This window comes from Hypomesus transpacificus, chromosome 14, assembly GCF_021917145.1.
Source record: "Hypomesus transpacificus isolate Combined female chromosome 14, fHypTra1, whole genome shotgun sequence".
Taxonomy (NCBI): Eukaryota; Metazoa; Chordata; class Actinopteri; order Osmeriformes; family Osmeridae; genus Hypomesus; species Hypomesus transpacificus.
In genome coordinates this window covers 12110248-12129979 of record NC_061073.1, presented here as the reverse complement: position 1 = coordinate 12129979, position 19732 = coordinate 12110248, and the positions used below count along the sequence as shown (strand labels likewise).

The window sequence follows — 19732 nt, the reverse complement described above, 5'->3', positions numbered from 1 at the left end:
TCAAGCCTCGAAGCCCAAGCCATGTGGAACAGTAAAACACAACAAGGGATAAACTCACTCTTCCTCTGGACTGCCATTCGCATGCCTAGATAAACACCGGCCGTGTTTACTTAACAAAACGATGTTTACTTCATTCTGCGTACCTTCTTCGCCAATTACAGTCCTTGCTAAACTCCAGCTGTTCACGTCAATGAGTAGGGATACCCAAGAGGAACGCTAGCAAAGCTAGCGTAGCAACACAGAACATCTGGGCGCAAACTTCCACCGGAGAGAAAATCGGCTACACCCCCCCCCCCCCCCCCCCCCCCCCCCCCCCCCCCCCCCAGACTGGTTTTAGCACTTTGCCACGTGAACCGATAGCTATCGTACAGAGCATCCACAGAGCGCGCTATGAATCAATCACTTTAGCCTGCCTCTGTCATCTGTTGTTAATTAGCAGGATGACGGTTCATGTTTCGATGGAAACCAGGCAGCTGGAGGCAGGCTGCAGTATGGCCACGGGAGGGGATATTATAATGAGGGACAGTTGCATTACTGTCTATCCTGCTGAAAGGTGGTTGGTTTTGGGGGGGGGGGGGGGGGGGGGGAGTGTCTGTTGTAAGTCCAAATGTTTTCGGAAGAGATAACTCAGGATTGTTGGTGGAAAGGGAAGGTTGCAATGTTATTTTAAGGATTGAGGGAGGATTGTTGTCTGTGGGGGGGTTCAGCTGTCTTTTATTTTTTTAATTTGGGGGGGGGGGGGTTGAACTGGTACAAGAAGGATAAGGGTGAAACCCAGGGTCTTACCTCGTGGTAGCTTCGCACTGCGTTGCAGAAAGCCTCGTCCGCCACGATCTGGGTGTCGCCATTGAGGAAGGACTGGAAACGCTCCTTCACCGCCTGCAGCTGCTGCTTATTTAACTGGGGGGGAAGAGAAGGAGAGAAAGGAGTGAACAATGAGTGGGAAGAAGGAGAAAACGGGAGAAGAGGAGGGGGATGACAGGGATGAGGACAGTTTGGAGAGAGAGAGAGAGAGAGAGAGAGAGAGAGAGGAGAGAGGTAGTTGAGACAATGGAGAGGATAAAAGAGATTGTGATGCCAGGAGAGATATGGGGAAGTGACGGACGAGGTGAGGGAGAGGAGACGGGACGATGGTGTGAGAGGCAAAAAAAAGGGGGTGAAATACAATTATGGAGAAGAGCGAAAGGGTATGAATGGCAGATTGAAAAGAAAGTGGTGTGGAAGGACGTCAGAAGAGAAAAGAGAGGGATGCACTGTGAGATTCAAATGAACCACAAACATAAAACCTGTGGACAGTCACACCTGTGATTACAGTGTAGGCAGGTGATACTATTTTCATCACGATCACAACACTTCTTATTTGATTTAAACATGGATGAACAGCAGGTGCTGGCACAATTAAGGAACAGATTGGGCCTCACTGTACACAATAGATAGCTTCACTGTACGGTTCAAAACACTAAAAGTAAAAGGCAAGGTGAACAACAAAGTATTGAAAACGAACAGGCAAAAGTACTGTAAGAAGTTGGTGTCTTTTGGACAAGTTAAATTATGCCTAGGTATGGGTGTCGTATTAACATTTAAAATCACAGTTTAAGATATGTTAAAGACAATTGAAAATGTTATTACATATAACTATATTAAACTCACTGATAATGTACAGACAATGTCATAGGCCAGCATGAAATGGTATGTAAAAACCCTATAAAGCTGTGAAAATAAAACCAAATGTGCAGTTCAGTGCTGAGGAAATTCAACTTGTGATAGTAAATGAATCTACTGGAAGCATGTGGTTGTGCCAACCTTTCCTGTATTACAAAGGGATACAGTGAAGAGAACCCATTTTGGAAAAATAACTCCCATTAACTTTGGAGCATATATTTTTTTTGTCCCATCTATACAGTCATCCTTGACTTTCCTCAGGGCTCATTACAGAGCTGTAGTGAATACCCTGTGCTAAAATACTTCACAAAGGCCTTAAGTGCTGTAAGTGCAGCTGAATAGAATACAATAATTGGGTTCAGTCCGTCAGAATGTTATTCAGGCAACATGGGGTTGCCTGACAACCAATTAGACAAGATTCAATTACAAAACATATACAGATACTTCAAAATCAGCACGGTGCTAAGTAAAGAGAACCATATTTGTCCAAAGAAAGCACATTCCGAACAGAATTTTCAACGCAGCTTTTCCCTAAATGTCACCAAAGCTTGTCATTTCAGTCCATTGACTATTAAATAATTCGCATTTCTCGAGCTGGAGCTACCGCTGAAAACATAGGTCGCTGCTTCCCCCCTGCAGTTTGAGTTTTCGAAAGACAGAAAGCCCAAAAGCCTTTTCATCTTGTTTGCATATGTATGAAGGTAGGAGTCCCTACTGGACAAATGAAAAATATTTTCTCTGCCATTGACTGTAGCACTGCCAGGTACACTGCATACTTTTACTGCAGTCTACTGACATAACACGGACATCACTTATCATCAGGAACGAATTTTATGTGGAGTGCTTTGTCCAACAATGAACAAAGCCAGGCTCTTCTAATCTCATAAAAAGTGGAAATGTTTACAATCATAATAGCAAGAAACTGTGAGCAATCGTGAAACTTCAAAAAACTGTTAAAAGCTATTGTGTCTATTACTGTGAAGCATATTACAATGTGCTTGTGGTAGAATGTCGGGGGATTTTCATTCATTTCTAGCTTTATTATTTATTTTTTACGTTTCGAAAACTCAGGCTGCTTAGGGGTTTAAAACCCAAGACTTTCTTACTTGATACATCTTAGTATCATAGCATGGAACCTTTTCATCACGAGCAAGAGTACGTGTCCTGAATCACAATAAGGGCACAGGTAGACCACCTGTTTGTTTACCGTGATGTTGTAGGGCTCTACACAACATCCACAAGTGCCACCGTGTAATTACCCCCTTGAAGATGCCATTATCTGCATTCTAAACAGTCATCTCATCGATCAAGAGCATTGATTGGCTAAGGCCATCAGCCATGTGGGCTCATTGGCATTCACTCACTGGCTCTCATGAAAATGTATCAGGACCCAAACATTAGAGTCGCATAAATAGAGCTGAGAGTGAGGCTGCTAGCTTCCACAACAGGCCTCTCCATCTTTTGCCAAAGTCAGCTCACGTCAGGGTGGAGCAGACTGGTCATCGGGGACTTGTGATGATGGATCACCCTGGAAGGCCTCAACCGACGAGGACCAGCAAAACTAGGTGGAGGGTCTGTATGTGGGAGAGCAGGAGGAACTAGGTGAAGGGTTTCACATTAGTTAAGGAAAGGTCGAGTGAGTGAGTGTTCCGCATGCTGTGTGCACGTTGACTGGCTCCAATTCCAGTTATGTCCTCAGAGGCTGTGACGGGTTCTTCAGGACAATTAAGAGCCAGTTTGGATACCAGCATTCCCTTCAATCCATGACGATACAGTGGATCAATACAGAGTCAGATGGGTGTGTTCGTGTGTTGTGTTTCACACTAGAACAATTTCACTCTCCATGCTCAAAGGCCAGAAATGACAGGCGTTTGTGCGAGAGACAAAAAGACCCACCCAGACACACACCCACCCAGACACACACCCACGGTCATCTTCCCAGTGCCTACCTGGGAAATAAGACACTTGGGTAACACTTGTTGTACATCGAGAGGCTTTTCCATGCTTGTCAGACCACCTGTCAGAACCATGTCTGGCCAACCAGCCAGCTCCATCGATTCTCCTCTTGTTATCCCTGACATGGGATTATTTATAGGCGTGTCTGCAGATGGCCAGTGTCACAGCACTTGTGCTGTAGCTATGGCAGCTACAAGGTACAGAGACATCACGGTGTGACACCTTAATGTCAGTCATTAACTCACACCACTGACGACTGCAGACGCTGGGAACACTCAGGATCGCAACTGACTTTCAGGAACACGTTAGATCCAAGCGTAGGTCGTAGAACAGGGCAACATTTTGAGTAAATCGAGGAAGCAAATTGCCTGTTGACACATTTACATTTTTGTCATTTAGGGAGACGCCTTCATCCAAAGAGACTTCTGACAGGTACAACAGCAAGCAAGCTAATTCTACATGCCACAAATCCTCTTCACAAAGCATTCTATACTACCAAGTTACATTTACATTGTATTCATTAACCAGGCCATTTAATCATGGCCAAGACATTTGGTAGCAGATGACCCAGTGCGGCATGTGGCTGGTTTGGGATGCAGTCTAAAACTATTTGTGTCCATTTGTGCACAGAACTGCATGCAGTTTTAGCATAAATACATATACACACACGGTATATTGTGTGTGTGTATATATATATACATATATATGCGCATGTTTGATTCAGGTGCGTTGTGAGGTGGTTGAGGAGATTGGCTCCATCCTCCAAACTGAACTCTTCACTAGCAAGGTGGCTTATGCTAACTGAAGCCAACGCATATTGTCTGTTATGCCTGAGTTAGTCAGAAACTTCTACTCTCAACTGCACTCACAGTACAACAACAGACTGTTGTAAAAAATGATTTCTAGTGCAGACAGACAGGAAGTCAAGGTTCCTGGCCTGGTACAACATGACCTTTCCCGCAATCACTGTTGACAAACGCCAAGTGCACACACGTTAAACATATTCTGTTGACGGGCTGACACATTCTTACACACACACACGCACGCACGCACGTCTATTTAACGGTGTCCATAAAATGTGTCGATGCCCATTTGGAAGTGTGTGCGTTTGTGCATGCTTGTTTGTGTTGCGTAAAAAAAGTGCCAAACGGCCTACAGTACAAGTTTAACGTGTGTGCTTGCTTGTGAGTCTGTGTGTGTGTGTGTGGGTGAGGGCATGCACCCCTGCGCGCATGTGCATGTGTGCATCCTGCTGCATGACTGGATCATCAGCACATCTGAGAATGTGATAAGTAGGCGGGGTGTTATGGCCTGCCAGCTGCTGCTTTGCACTGTGGCCTTCATCCTTCTGGTCCCCCTCCCCCCTCTCTTCCTCTTCATTAAGCTTCTCTCCCACTGCACAGCATGGCCACGCAAGCTCCGGGTGGGAGGACCTAACGGGGCGCCAGGACTTTCTTATTGAGTAATTGTGTGTGTGTGTCATCTGAGAGAGTTCCTGTAACTGGTTGACGGAGAGGAGAACTTCCAGGACACAGACCTATGAGCCGGGAGGGGGGGGGGGGGAACACCTGTAGGAGTGTGTGTGAGTGTGTGAGAGACTCGATCTCGAGGACAGGGTACTGTAGGGTTCAGCAGTTGCATCGCTCAGGACCCGTGCGTTGTCGGTGTGAAGTTGTTTGGATGAGCGGTTCGAGACGCATAAACAGGTTCGCTGCAATGTTCAGCTCCACTAAACGTCAGCCGTGGATCTTACAGCAAACGAGGTTGGTTGGCCACCAACAAGCACTACACTAGTCCACACAAAACGCCCTTAAATGATTTCAGGGGGGAGACACGCACCTTGACATCCCCCCCCCCCCCCCCCCCCCCCCTTGGGGCTGCCAAGGTGTGTTCACTGCGCCACAACTGAGAGTATGACATCTCCCTGGATCGTCATGGCAACATCCGTTCCACCGCATGGCGTGTGTCAGCTTCTTTGGATTGGAGCGCTGTCTCTCAGGAGTGACGCATCTGTCCTCAATATGGGAGCCATCACACTCACTCAGACACACACGCCGGCAAGCCTGCTCACTCACGTACACGTAAACTTGCACGCATACACACATGCATAAACATATGTACACACAAGGGCACGCACACTCACTCACTCACGTACACATACAGCGTAGCCTCCATAGAGAATACATCAGCTGTAGTCACTAGTTTGGGTGAGCGTTAAAGCAGGGCTAGCTAGCACTATTTACACACCCACACACTTATAAACATCAAGCAAACACCCCACAGCATTTGCTCTGGAGCCATCAGACAATATAATCCCTGTTCAAGAACAATTTAGTGACGTCAACAACAGCGAAATGTCCCTTTAACTGCAACTATACACAACCAGTCACACTTGGAAGTCAACCTTACTGTAACCTGAACTGCCATGACCACGATATGTGATGACATCACAATGCTGAGACACGAGTTTACAACAACACACCCTTTAGTCAAATATGCGTTTCTGCTTACTTTACAAACAGACCATGCCACTCAGTGGAGAGGACTTTAGGCAAACTGAAGGGAAGAGAGTACTATATACTTCAATACGATACTTCATGTAGAATGGATGGGAGTTAAAGGACTTTGAAGTGTAAACCATGGAATCTATGATTGAAACATCTTTGTCCACTTAGAATTGAAAGAGAAAGAACTTAAGATTCCTGTAAATATTGATCCTGTTCACAGTGACTACCAATGACAGGTGTTATGAGAGAAGATTGTGTATGTTGCTCACTTGCTCTAAGTAGTTATGGTTGTTATGGTCTCCATGTGTGTGTTTACTAGCAGGGCAGCATATACCCCACTACGTTTACTAGCAGGGCAGCATATATCCCACTATGTTTACTAGCAGGGCAGCATATACGCCACTACGTTTACTAGCAGGGCAGCATATACGCCACTACGTTTACTAGCAGGGCAGCATATACGCCACTATGTTTACTAGCACGGCAGCATATACCCCACTATGTTTACTAGCAGGGCAGCATGTACCCCACTACGTTTACTAGCAGGGCAGCGTACCCCTATAGCAGTGCAGCTAGTAGCTACCGTTACAGAACAGGATACACCACATAGCCTGCAGTCAAGTCCCACAACGTGCACAACCAAGCTGTGATGGCTTGGGATTTTCCATTTAAATGTACATAGAATGCTTACTATTATGTTAACTGAACACCAGAGACCTGTGTCTGTGTGCGTGTGCGCGCGTGTGTGTAGACACGTGCACGTATGCTAGTGGTGTGAAGGCCTAGTGTCTGCCTGCCATTCACATGTGGAGGAGCTTTGTCAAAAAGCCTCAAGGGCAGAATGACTCCAGTGTGATACGCTCGATACGTCCGCCACGGCTTTCTGACTTGGTTAAGCGTGCTTCCTTTGTTGCCGTTTTCCTTCTGACTTCACCAACTTTGTTAACTGCTATTCGTGGGCAAAATATGATTTAGTGATGAAAGGATTTCAGATTTTACTGTCTAGGGTTGAGGCCAACAAAGAAGGGGTTAGTTATATTTTAAATCTATGGTACAGTTCACTTTCAGAGAGTACTTTATCATTGTTATTTTCCTCAACTACATGCTTGACAAGCATGACAGGTATTGTGATTAAATTGAAGACTTATTTGACTGAATGGAATACATCTTCAGCTTTTGTTTTCTGAGATCATCCTATGTTGTGCCTAACTACAGCACGGCCTTTAAAGAAGCTCCATTTTACATCACACAAACTCCCAATCACAAAATGAATTCAAAAGAGACAAAACTGCAACGCTAGCATCGCAGAGAAATATTGAAAAAGGACCTACATCGAAAACGACTCGTTTAATACAGAGAGCAAATATATGAGTCAAGGGGTATGAACGTTCAGCATGATGCAGACCACACTTCCCCAGCTCTTTCCTGCCATTGTTTGACTCTGCCCTCCCTTTCACACTCAAATCTTCAGGGTCCAAAACACCTCAGCATTGTGTAACGTATGCAGGAATGATATCTAAGCAATACGATTTAAGTGTAGCGACATAACCCGCCAAATGCCAAACACGGTTTCTCCCATTTGCTGTCACTCACTCTCACTATGACATGTCCATGCACATGGTCCTCCTGAGTCAGGGCTGACAGTTTCCTTTGCTAGCATCCTTGAGTGAAAGGGACATATGTGTGTGTGTGTGTGTGTGTACACAATAATATATATATGTGTAATTATTAGTATTTTTGTTTCCTCACCTCAAAGTGCTAGTTGAGTAAGTGGGAGAAGGAAGAGTGAGACATGGAAACTGAAGTGAAGCGAGGAGAGGAGAGAAAAAGAGATGGGGAAGAAGGTGTCAAAAGGAGGGTGAAACAAATGGCTAAATCTGAAATCCTGAGGAAAAAACACTAGGCTTAAAGGATATTACACTTGTATATACAATGTAAAGTAAGATGTAGGGGCGTGGAGATGAAGGGGAATGAGGACAGTAAAAGAGATGCAGGGGGAAGTCGTGTCTGAGGGAAGATTGAAAGGCAGGTGAAAAGATCTTTGGGAGGTGGGGAGGGCTTCTCCTTTTCACGACCGTTGAAGGATGAGGGGAAATGAAGCAGAAGAACATGGCCTCTGAGCCACAGCAGGCGATGGAGGGAGGGAAGAGGAGGGAGGAGGGAAGAGGCAGAGAAAGAAGAGGAGTAGAAAAGTAATGACACTTGAGGCAGACAGAGACGAGAGGCGAAACTGCAACACCATTAATTAAGCCTCTCACAAAGTCCAATTCATCAAACTGGGTCACATGTGCACAATAGCAGTTGGAAATTGGTGTAGAAAGTGTGTGAAAAATGGGTTCAAAATTATTCTTGTACTTTTCTCACGCAAAGGGTTTAAGAGGATGGCCTTATGCCAGAATTATTTTTGTAAATAGTTTGAAAATGTACACCGACAAGAAACCTTCTTGACAAACCTGGCCTCCCTTCTGCCAGGCATGCTCTCCATTCCACTGGTATAACAGTTTATGAATTAATGTACGCTATTATTATTCATAACAACACTGGAATTGTAAAACAATAATAGCTAGACTGACTAGACAGACTGACGCATCCTAAATCCTGGTGAGTGCATTACGACAGCCCCCTGTTATACCAGTAAAATGATCTGCATTACCCACACCAAGCCCACGCTAGAACAACATTTCATGGCTAATTTTGACTACTTAAACTTGAACTACTTCAGGTACCTTTTATAAAAAACCTTTTGATGGGCATTTACGCAAATCCAAACAATAATTCAGCAAGAGAAGCACAGAATGAAAACTGAAAAACAAAATCATAAATTAGCAGGAGAGGAGAGTAGGAAGGGAGATAGGACTGGAGATTGGAAAGAGAGGACACACACACAGAGACAGAGAGAGACAGAGAGAGAGAGACAGAGAGAGAGAGAGAGACTGAGATTGCGTCTGTGATACAAGTAGCTACGGGTAAAAATAGCACCCAGGGCGCACGGGGTGGGCCAGTCTGCAGAGGCCATTTGAATCAATTGATCGCCAGCACGGCGGCAGAGTAAAGTCCCTTATTACATTACAGAATCAGTAGGGGCGCCTGGGCACAACGATTCAATTTAGACCTATTCATAATCTTTCATCATCAAAACGCACCTTTCATTACTGCTGCTACATTCCGGCAAACGACCAGCTCTATTCTGACAGGACTTTCATGGATTGTCTGTCACAACAGTCAGCCATTTGTCAAAACTACTTAGTAACTTGTTAAAAAACGTGAGCACGTGTTTTTAGAGTGAGCAAAGGGAGATGAAAAGCCATCATCTGTATCACTGCATCATTCCTAAGTGACACATTCTGTAACTTAGGAATGATGTTTAACACCATTCCACTAGAAGTTTCAGGTTTATTTATATACATTGGATTTCTTGGTCTGGCTCCTCTCGACAACTTCCTAGCGGAAAATCCAAAATCATATAATGAATTTATCCGAATCCTACGTGAGCTGAACATTTTCATCAGCAATATATACAATAAATACAAATGAACCCCCACCATCCATTTCAGCCTGTATGAAATTGTACACGAGTTATATGTTCAAGAGTCCCCACCCATCATGTATCCTCAAAAAGAAGAGGGCCGTGTCCATTTTGCTTGAGTAGTGTGGGTTGAAAGTGAGGAGGGTTAGTGAGGGGCCGGTAGGCGTGTGTTTGAGATCTCGCCCCTTTCTGAAGCACTTCACCCCTGGACTGCAATTACCTTGAGTGGCGGAAGATAACAGCACTCTGGAGAGTTTGGTGTTGGCAACAGGGGCGGGGGGGTGGGGCTGGGTGGGATATGAAGATCACACAACAGATGACCACACCTGTAGAAACCAGTCTCTCGTTTTCTCGGGCGAGAGAAAAAAGGGACTGGGAAATGAGAGAGAGAGGGAGTCGAAAGACAGAAAGGGAGGAAAAGAATGCAAACAAAGAGTTAGAGGGATAGAAAGTAGAAAATAAGGATGGGAAGAGAAAGCTGTTGGAGACACTAGCTAACAAGCCTCACTCCAGCACAGGCTGAGAAGTGCATCACTTTCTGTAGAACTGACAGATGTCGATGAATCAGGTAGCTTTACACACCCTTTTTGGTAACTGCTTAATTTTTCCAAACCACGAAACAACAGTTTCAGCGTAAATTGAGCCTAATTTCTGCAGTGAAAACAGGCCATACTGAAAGTAGGAACAGTCAGAGCTGCTTGCAAGAAAAGAAAAGAAATTATATACTTTAGAAAAAAAAAAATCCTATTGTTCTTTGGCTTGATCTCCATGGAGCTGATATACATATGCAACCATTTAAATCACATTACATGATCCAGCAACTTCTGCCGACAAGTAAAGCGAACAAGACTGGGAACAATGCCATTTGAATGTCGCATAACGCTAAATTAATACATTTTATGTCAAATATAACTAGTGAGTAAGTCTAGTGAGAGAGCATAGAGGAGAAGATGCAGGCAAACAAGGTCAATCGAAAGTAACTGCTTTTGAAAACACCAATGAAAACATTCAAGGACAAGAGCTTGGCCCTAAATTGCTTGTCAAACGCTGCCTCACAGTAGGCAAGCAATCCTGCCAGTTCACCCAGAAAGGATATCCATGTACAGACAGACGAGTAGTTGGTTATACCCTCAGCTAGGGCAGGAAAGCCCAGGGATGTCGTCTCTCAGAATAACACACCAGCCAATCAAGCTCTCGAGCCTCAATGGTGTACATGCAAACACACCACGTCTGGGTGCACGCATGAGACTCCACAAGGAATTCAGCTAGAAAAACAGGCCATTGCGGTTGATTGTGTTTTCGCGGCATTGTCCTGTGCGGGTCACAGTGTCGGAACCTTGAAGACACAGAGATCGGAAGTGATTCAAGAGAATTGAACACCTACAGTCTGACCGCTCTGCATCAAAGCAGCTGTCCAGACCTACAAGAACACGGCCATCTCGCATGCTTGGGACCGAGCCCAAGCACGTCCTTCGTCAAAGGGAATATTCAGTCCAGATGTGCTAACTGCTGATCTGCCGCGGAGGGAGATCAAAGGGATTCTGGAGCGAGACCGTCTGAGCTGGCTGCAGCGGGAAAGCCTGACGAGCAAGTCTTGGCACACCAACCGTCTTAACCTCCTAATAGCTGACGGAAGACGAGAGATGCCTCCGAGTTCCGGGACGCGCCGCAGCGACGTGTGATCCTCCTTGGAGCGTGTCAAACAGTCATGTCCGCTTCGCTCGGTCCTGCTCTCACACAGGAGGGTCTGGATGTTCACGGTCAGGTTGCCAAACCAAGCGAGAGCAAGAGCCAAAAGACTCGCTGAAAAGCCAATGGGGAGAAGGGACATCTAGTCAATGGCATTGACATAGTCTGGTCAAACAGCTGACCGTGGCAGTGTAGAAGCCCTTCAAACTTTGGCCTGTGATACTTGACTACCATGACTCCCCCCTCAGCGCTCCCCATACCTGCAAATCTAGAGGCTGCTGTGTAATCAGCCAATCAACGGATGACACATTTCGTCATGTTTCCTACGTTGTTATAATAATACAGATCTAACTACGATTTTCAAATGGATATTATTAGCATCACTTTTTTTGTTACAAATATCATTGTTCTGGGTATATACACATGCCAGATCAAATGGTGAAATAACTCATTACCTAAGATACAGCAGCAGTAGTCACCAGACTGGTAGATAGAAATATTAACAGAAGCCTCATCTGGAGCTGGCCTTCGGGTCGTATGAAATGTAACCAGCAAGATGAGATCAGTGGTAGCTGGGATTCATGGGGGGGGGGGATCCAAACATGTATTTTCTTTGGGTGCATTTCTAATTAAAAATCACAACGCAAACAGGCTGTGCTTTCCCCAGCAGTGACAGAGTGCCTCTTGCTGCAGAGCTATGCTGCGGACGGCACTGGGGTGGCGTGAAGCCCTCGCAGTCTCATTGTACACACGTAGAGAACACACACAGCTGCGGGACAATGGAGCCGCGACATTCCAGAACATCCCCGAGCATCAGCCTTAATGAGGAAGGGGACGGGTGGCGTCTGCCCCCTCGACACCTCCGATAAAGAAGTGTGTGTGTGTGTGTGTGAGTGTGCGACTCTTTATCAGCATTAGGCAGAAGACGCTGAGGGGAGGGGGTGAGACGAGGGAAACCGAGGGGGGCGAGTCCCCCGCCAGCCTCGACGTCTCCAGCTCTCCTTCTCTCAAGCTCCTGCTGTCATTGTGACAGTCCACCAACCATGTCTCTCTTTGGTAGGACAGACACAGTGGAAGAAATCGGATGAAAATAAGTCTGCCCTGAGGTTACATCTACTGTTGTAGCAAAGGGAAGACATCCTTAAAATAACATATATATATATTTTTTTTAAACAGGGTGGATATTTCCCTTACTTAACATTTTTCTTAGTTTGGCTAAGTCAAACTAAAATAAAGAGGAACATACTTCTTGCTTTAACACCCCCCAAAATAGTTTGAGTAATATTTATTATTCTGGGTTTATAAAAAGGTCTAAGACTGTGGACAGCTAAGCTAAAGGGCATTCAATACAAATGCAAGGCCAGCAAAAAAAACCTGAAGGCAAGATTTGGTCTTCCAGCCCCTGAGCATCAACTATCATAAGCTGAGCTGGGAGAGGAAAAGATAGTCTCTTTACATTTATACAAAATCGGTGGCCATAGCAGCAGTGTACACAGATCATATCTACACGTAACAGAACAATGCAGGATATAGACCTGATCAATAGACCCAGTCCCAATTAAAACCTGCCGTAGATGGTTGGCAGGTGCCAGTCTGTCTCCGCGGCAGGGAAAATGCAATCACAACTGACTTCAGCTTGAAGGACGAGGCATGAAAGACAAACTGATTGCTTATACAAAGTGTCATTTTCAATTTCACAGACGGAGATCTCCAGGAGTTGTGTGCATTGTATTTGCTCAATCAATAACCCATGAGGAAATTATCCCAATGGTCCCACATGTGCGTGCATGACGTGAGTGTGCACACAGCTTTTTTCCTCCGTATCTTTTTGTCAGCTACAGTTTTATGCATAAAACATAAGTGCTACTTATGCTTATTTCACAGCGATATTCCATCAAGTGCTACATCTGATAATCATTTAGCAACAAGTCCTTTTTCAGTCGGAAACGGCATCATGTGACCCCACCAGTGAGATTTCTATAGATGTCTACTTTTAAATAAAAAGGATTTTCTTATTCATTCATCCTATTACTGAAAAGATTCGCTGCACAGTCTGAGTCTATAGCACGCTTTGCTGAAGGTCAGTTGAATAAATCATCGGCTTTTCTTTCTCCGAAGCGTTACCGTCTAACTTCACATGAAAGTAGGGGGAAATGTTTTCCTTTGAAATTCAAAATAAGCTGTAATAAAACAAACAATACACAACCCATACTCGATGCCTCTGTGGATGCAGAACACAAGCGCTCTCCTGACGCTGTGCATGAAGGAGCCCTGGAGACACAGCCCCAAGAGACTTCATTAGCCACCGCACCCACCAACTGGAACTGTCGACTGTTACAGAAACTAGAGGAGGACAGGATGCTCAATATTCAATCTGTCAATAGACATTTCAGATCATTATCAGAATCAATCCTCCACGTTCTTGAGGGTGCTGCAAATTAGCCCTGACCCTTGAGGGCTTGAGGTCATTGTTCACCCCCACCCTCTATACTCTGGAGACCAACCTGTGTGGAAATGCACAATCCTTTAAATAATCGTGCTTCAGAAGGGAGAGACGGGGCTTTGCATATTTTAAAAAGGTCATAATGTCAGGCCGAGCTACAAGAAGCTTTCGAGCTAAAATGGACCTTTCTCACACAGTTTATACAATCATACTGCTGTGCAGTTTCATAGTGTTTAGAGCTGTGTAGGAACTGGGTATTAAATATTAAATACAATTTGGAATTGACATGAAAGTCAATGAACAATTAAGTAGGCCCGCCCTGTATGCCATCACCTAATATAAACCCATGTAGATGTTTGAACTGAAATGAAAACACTTGTAAATTAATAATACATACGTTTGGTATAGCAATTTGCCAGACACTCAAAGAACCTTCAGACAGTCAAATCCTTAAGAAAGACGTCAATAAAAGACAAGGAATATGGGAGGAGAGAGAAGGGGGTTAACTGTGGACAGCAAGCCTGAAAAGGGTGGGTTGTGAGAGCCTGTTTGAAAGATGGCAAGCTGTTTGCTTGTCGGTTGTGGTTAGGGAGGGGGTTCCAGAGGGAGGGTGAGGCAACAGAAAAGGCCCAGGTTTGGAGCTTGGTCCTGGTGTTTTTTTTTGTGCAGTTAGAGCCGCAGGCGTCCGGTAGGGGTGTTGTGGAGGAGGTCGGAGAGGTAAGGATGAAAAATCTGACTGACAACCCTATGTGGTCTGGTTCCTCATTCCAAATTAAACGACGTCCTCAACTTGACTTCTCGTTTCTTCATGTTTGCTAGCCGGGGAGGAAAGGAGGAGGAGGTGGTCACACTGGGCTTTCGGTGCCCTTAGGGGTCTGCTGATGTCCTGTCGCTGGTTTCTCCACACTGCATCTCCTCTTAGCTGTCAAGATAGCCCAGTGGAATCGTCTCTTCACTCCACGACGAGAGAGAGAGGGTAAGGGGGAGGAGTGAGTTACATAACTGCCTGGGAAGACGCACGTCTCAGGGAGAGGGAAATTGACAGGGGAAGGCGAGACGACAAAGAGGACGGAAGACAGCCTCTGGCAACGTTATAAGCTGCCAACTGCACCCACCACCAGTCCACAAGACATGCACAGGGAAACTTCTCTTTCTGGCAGAAATAGCTTCTTACATAAGTTTAGAGAGAGGGAAAAAGATGGCTATTTGTTTGGGTAATGACAAAGGGCCAAGGGATTAGACACGTGTATTGAAGAATGCGTGGGTCTTCTCTGAGAGGCTTTTCCGTGGCGATGGTTTCCCTCCTCTGCTGTCGTGTACAGTAGACAAGTAGATCGTCTCAAAGAACGTGTGTGGGGGAGGGATTGCACCTCATTGGTGGAACAGGATGGAAGAAGTATTAAGTGATTTACTTATGTACATTCGACTCAAGTCATTTTAAGAATCCAATTAAAATCTATTGATCATGTCTATTATAAAATGTGTTAGCTGAAATGACGGGACTCGGTACAGTAGATTTCAACAAGCAGGAAGACCGTTTTGAGTTGGCCTTGTTTCTATCCAACACGGTTATTCAAATTTCTATTTGAAAACTGGCAAACAGAAGCTGAAGTGAAACAGACCAGAGTTCAGAGGTTGTAGACGATATGAATTAGCAGATACTTTGCAGTAAAGGTGACCTTTACTCAAGGTCTGTTTTCATTTGTCTGATGCTGTTCCTTGTAGAGTCACATCCGTTTTCCAGTGCTTTACTGTGAGGCCTGCTTGCCCTTGTGCTCTTGACACGAGCACAGAACAGGCTGCTCCACAGTGTGACAAAACAGGAAGTCTCAACATACTGTGTTAGTGGACCGGGTGTCCTTTTGTGAGTCCCATGAAAATGTTCTCCACCGATGATCAGACTTTGGAAAATGTTTAAGCAGTCGTAGCAGACATCGTTTAATCTGCTGCTTTGGTGGGTTGCATCAATATGAAGTAAATTACGGGTTTGGGTTTTACACATACAAAAGGGACATTGAAAAAACTTGACAGTGATGTACTGCAAGGCTCTCGTAGGCACTCGTGTCTTGACCTGACATTGTCATGTGACCTCTTCCTGCTCCTCAGCGCTGTGCTCCACTGATCAGGAAAGACAACTCTCACAGAACCCTAAGTTGCTTCTTGCATTGGAGTCTCCCAAGAATATCCTCCGCGTAGAACCAGTGACCCTGAATCCTGATCCAATCACATTTCTGAGTGTATTCAGACAGTGTATTCTTACAGCACCATACGTTTTAGACCGCAACCTCTAGACATCTTTTGGCACAAATGGGGTCTTTTCACAGCTGAATATTATAGCAGATGTCCAACTATACCACTGTGCGATCTGGCTGGTAAATCCAGAATGTTCCTTGACTCTGACCTCCGAAATACTGTAGATCTTGGAGGGAGTAAGGCAGGTCAAATAATATCAAATGGAATAACGAGTGTCTTTACAATGATATACAAGTTACTGACTGACTAGTTCACAAGAATATTGTTTCATCAAGACTTAATAGGTGATTGATTACATATCAATAATGGATTGATTGTACTTTTCATATCACATTTACCAAGCACACACCAAACATAACTTTAGTTAAACCTCTTCAAACATTAACATTCTATTCTAATCTATGTGCACTATTTGTATGCTAAATGAATGAAATGTCAATGTAACAGACTTGGACAGATAATATTTTTTATAAAGATAAACTGCTTTAGACCAGGAATGGTGTACGGTACAAAAAGGGGCGAGGGTTGAACTTAAAGACTGTTCCATCAGCATGGCAACAAGGAAGTTTCATAGTGTGGCACAGTACATACAGCATACGACTTTTGGTCAATAAAGCATACGCTTTCACCAGCTACTTAGTTTAGGAGTTAGCCTTTGATTAAAGGCTTACATCAAACGTCATTATGAGTAAGCACCATGCCCATGGCTGTCCCATTAGGTTGATCAAGGAAGGACAGACCAGCAGAGGGAATGGATGTGAAGGGCTTTGCCTGCTTCTTGGTTGTGGATGTGCTGGCTTCAGTTTCACAAATCATTAAAGTATGTCAACAAGGAAGTCAGGGATGTTGTAAAACAAGTTTTTCGACAATACAGCATGTACTGTGTATTCAACCAGCTGGGATGAAATCCCAACCTCTCATACTCCAAACCACCTCGCTAACTCACTCAGCCCAAAGACAAGTGCCTTTGTGTCTTTAAATTCACAGTCTGTATTTGATTGAGTAACATCAATAACTCAGTAGTTCGCCAGCTAGTGCATCAAAAGCAAGTTGTGTGGATGCTTTCATACACAAACAGTTCAGCAGATGGACATATAGGTTTTAGAATGCCCTCAGAAGGTGCTGTGCGGCAATCCATATCCAACAACAAACCTTGGCAAGCCAATAGCGTTTAAACGAGTTACAACAAACAGAATCTTCCACATTAAATCTCCTATCCCATGAACAGTTCCATGGATTAATTTGCACATTCTAAGACTTAATTAAGGTTTAGGAAGTAAAGAGAGATGCTTGTCCTCAGGGAACCCTTGTCCTGCATGTTTAAGATGTATCTTGGCTCCAACACACCTGATTCAAATGCATGTTTGTTACCAGACTTTGACAGACCTAGATAATGACCCATTAATTTGAATAAGGTGTTTTGGAGCAGGGAAACATCCAAAACATGCAGGACAGGGGTTCCCTGAGGACAGGGTTAAGAAACGCTGCTTTAGGAGCCATGGCTGCTTTACAAAGTTGGCAAATGTGTCCTTTAAAAATTGTACGGTTGAGAGATGAACAGTCATTACAGCCTATTGAAGTTTGACTACTGCCACGACAGCTGAGCACTCAAAACAATTATCTTTGGTCGAGTTGGAAAACGGCTAAACCACTGGGTATTACCAACATAATGACCCATACTAACTGAAGTCTGGAGGGAATTTCACTTATCATAAAGAAAACATACATTTAAGCATTGAATTTAGTGTGCTTATAAAATAGGCTGCATACACTCTTCGTCACATATTTATTTATCAAATAATTTATAATTTTGTGTTCAGTATCACATTAGAGTAAATGCATCACTAAATATATTGACACTAGTAAAAGGCCAATCAGAATATCAAGACAGCCATTGGCTTTATTCAATAAACCTTAAGAAGTAATTGCATCACACTAGGCTGTTATGCATGGGTGATTCTATTTTCCTTGTACTTTGAATGCATGCACAGAGCCACAGGCAGGGAAGACTTGGAAGGCTTGCAATCTGTGAACAGTTGCAAAGGGTATGAGGTTGAATGTTTGCATGCTGTAAGGAATATACTGTAGGTCTAAAAGCCAATGGTGATGTTGCATACTGTATCACCATGGCAGGAGTTCTAGACCAAGGGAAGGTGCAGTACACAACTGCAAGTCTTGTCAACTAATCGCCTCTGCCAAATTCACTACACATCACAGAATCTACTGCATAATTTAGCCATAGATATGCTAGTATTTTGATACAAGCTAACACTTTTGATTTTGATGATAACCCTTTTTTATTTTATTCCAACCCTGAAGGTTCATGCATGCGAGCAGGAGGGGAACTGAGGCTTTCGATTTCCACTAGATTGCAAATCAGCTGGTGTTGGTCAATAAGGGGAGGCTGTTTCTGCCAATGCCTCAGGCTAATTTTGCATTTTGACTCAGGCCAGGTAAACAAACTAAAAAGTCAATCTTGGAAAGACAAAATGTTTTTAGTCTCAGTCTTCTTTGATGATGTGAAGAGTCCAAATAATGGGGTTTTGTGACTTATCATACTATTTCATTCATATTGTCTTTTACATTCCACACACACATACTCCTTTTCCTTTATCTGTTGCCAAGGATTTAGCTCCATTGCTGTAGTAATTTGCCTGTTCACCTAGGGTTATACAGACCATTGTTCAGCACGAGCAACAGCTGTGCAGTCCAACCTACTCTGATCCTGCTTTGATATCCAAGCTTTGCCGACATACAGGAGATAAAGATGCAGAGGTTTACTAATTGCTCTCTCATCCTGTGGCTTAACCTGGTGAATCCTGATTGCGGTTTGTTTGTATGCTAAACAAACCAGCCATAAAAAAGTAAGCAATTATGTAATTCGATATAGCCTATTGTGATTGGGTTTAAACTTGTGGTTGTCACTTATTATGGTTGTTATGTCATATCAAATTAGTTTTAAGTAGCAGGAAGTCACTTTTTTATCAGTAACTAGCTACTTTTATTCCAAACTGTATTTAAAAGGTTAGCCTGCGTTTGCCCTCACTTACCTTCTGTTGTCTGCGTGCCATATCAGTGGGTTGTTTGGCATTGAAAGGGTATGCGATACATCGCAACACAAACACGTAAACCTGCAGCTTAATCTTCCTCTCCGCTTCTTCCTTCTGAAGTCTCTCCCTTTCTTTCTCCAGTTCATCTTGTTCGGGATGACTTTCAGGCTTGGGTTGATCAGTTTGTGGTCGTTTCTTTTGTTTACCTCCTTGCCCCGAGGAAGCACCAGGTGTTTTAGGAAATTCTTTTGGAACTTCAGGGTCCTCATCTCCCCCCGAATCTTCACTTGAGGACGGATCCAACATCGCTAAGACACAGGTGCAGGTGAACAACTGTTTTTCTAAAATGAAAAGCTCGTGAGATGACAGCTCGTGTTTGTCGCCACAGCCCTTTAAGTGGCGGTATTCTTCTCTCTTTCCGAACGGTGACGACGACTTCACAGTGAAATTTCTTGACAGAAATGCGAGGTGAAGGGCGGAGTTTAGAAACGTCGCCTCTCAAAGGCTTTCCGCTTGCGCCTTTTCACTATCGCAACGGCAGTGCGCGCATTGGGTTCCCATACAGGTGGGCAACCTGTAGTGTAGAATGGACAACAGCAACACGTGGGAGGTGCCCATTTTAACTAGTCGATCTACCATAAGAAAA

The 19732-nt window shown here is 44.3% G+C and overlaps 1 protein-coding gene across 4 annotated transcripts in view; it reads right to left on the bottom strand.

Moving 5' to 3' along the window:
* cadps2 (Ca++-dependent secretion activator 2) overlaps positions 1–19632 on the bottom strand; it is a 94754-nt gene extending 75122 nt beyond the window's left edge. For 2 of the 4 annotated variants that reach the window (XM_047035079.1, XM_047035080.1), the window contains exons 1-2: positions 19087–19632; positions 787–900 (exon numbers count right to left, since the gene is read on the bottom strand). In XM_047035079.1, the coding sequence (XP_046891035.1) occupies positions 787–900; positions 19087–19392 (420 nt within the window). In that variant the 5' untranslated portion in view covers positions 19393–19632. The remainder of the gene's footprint in view (positions 1–786; positions 901–19086) is intronic. The other 2 variants (XM_047035081.1, XM_047035082.1) reach the window with 2 other exon arrangements.
* Between the last annotated feature and the right edge of the window lie 100 nt (positions 19633–19732).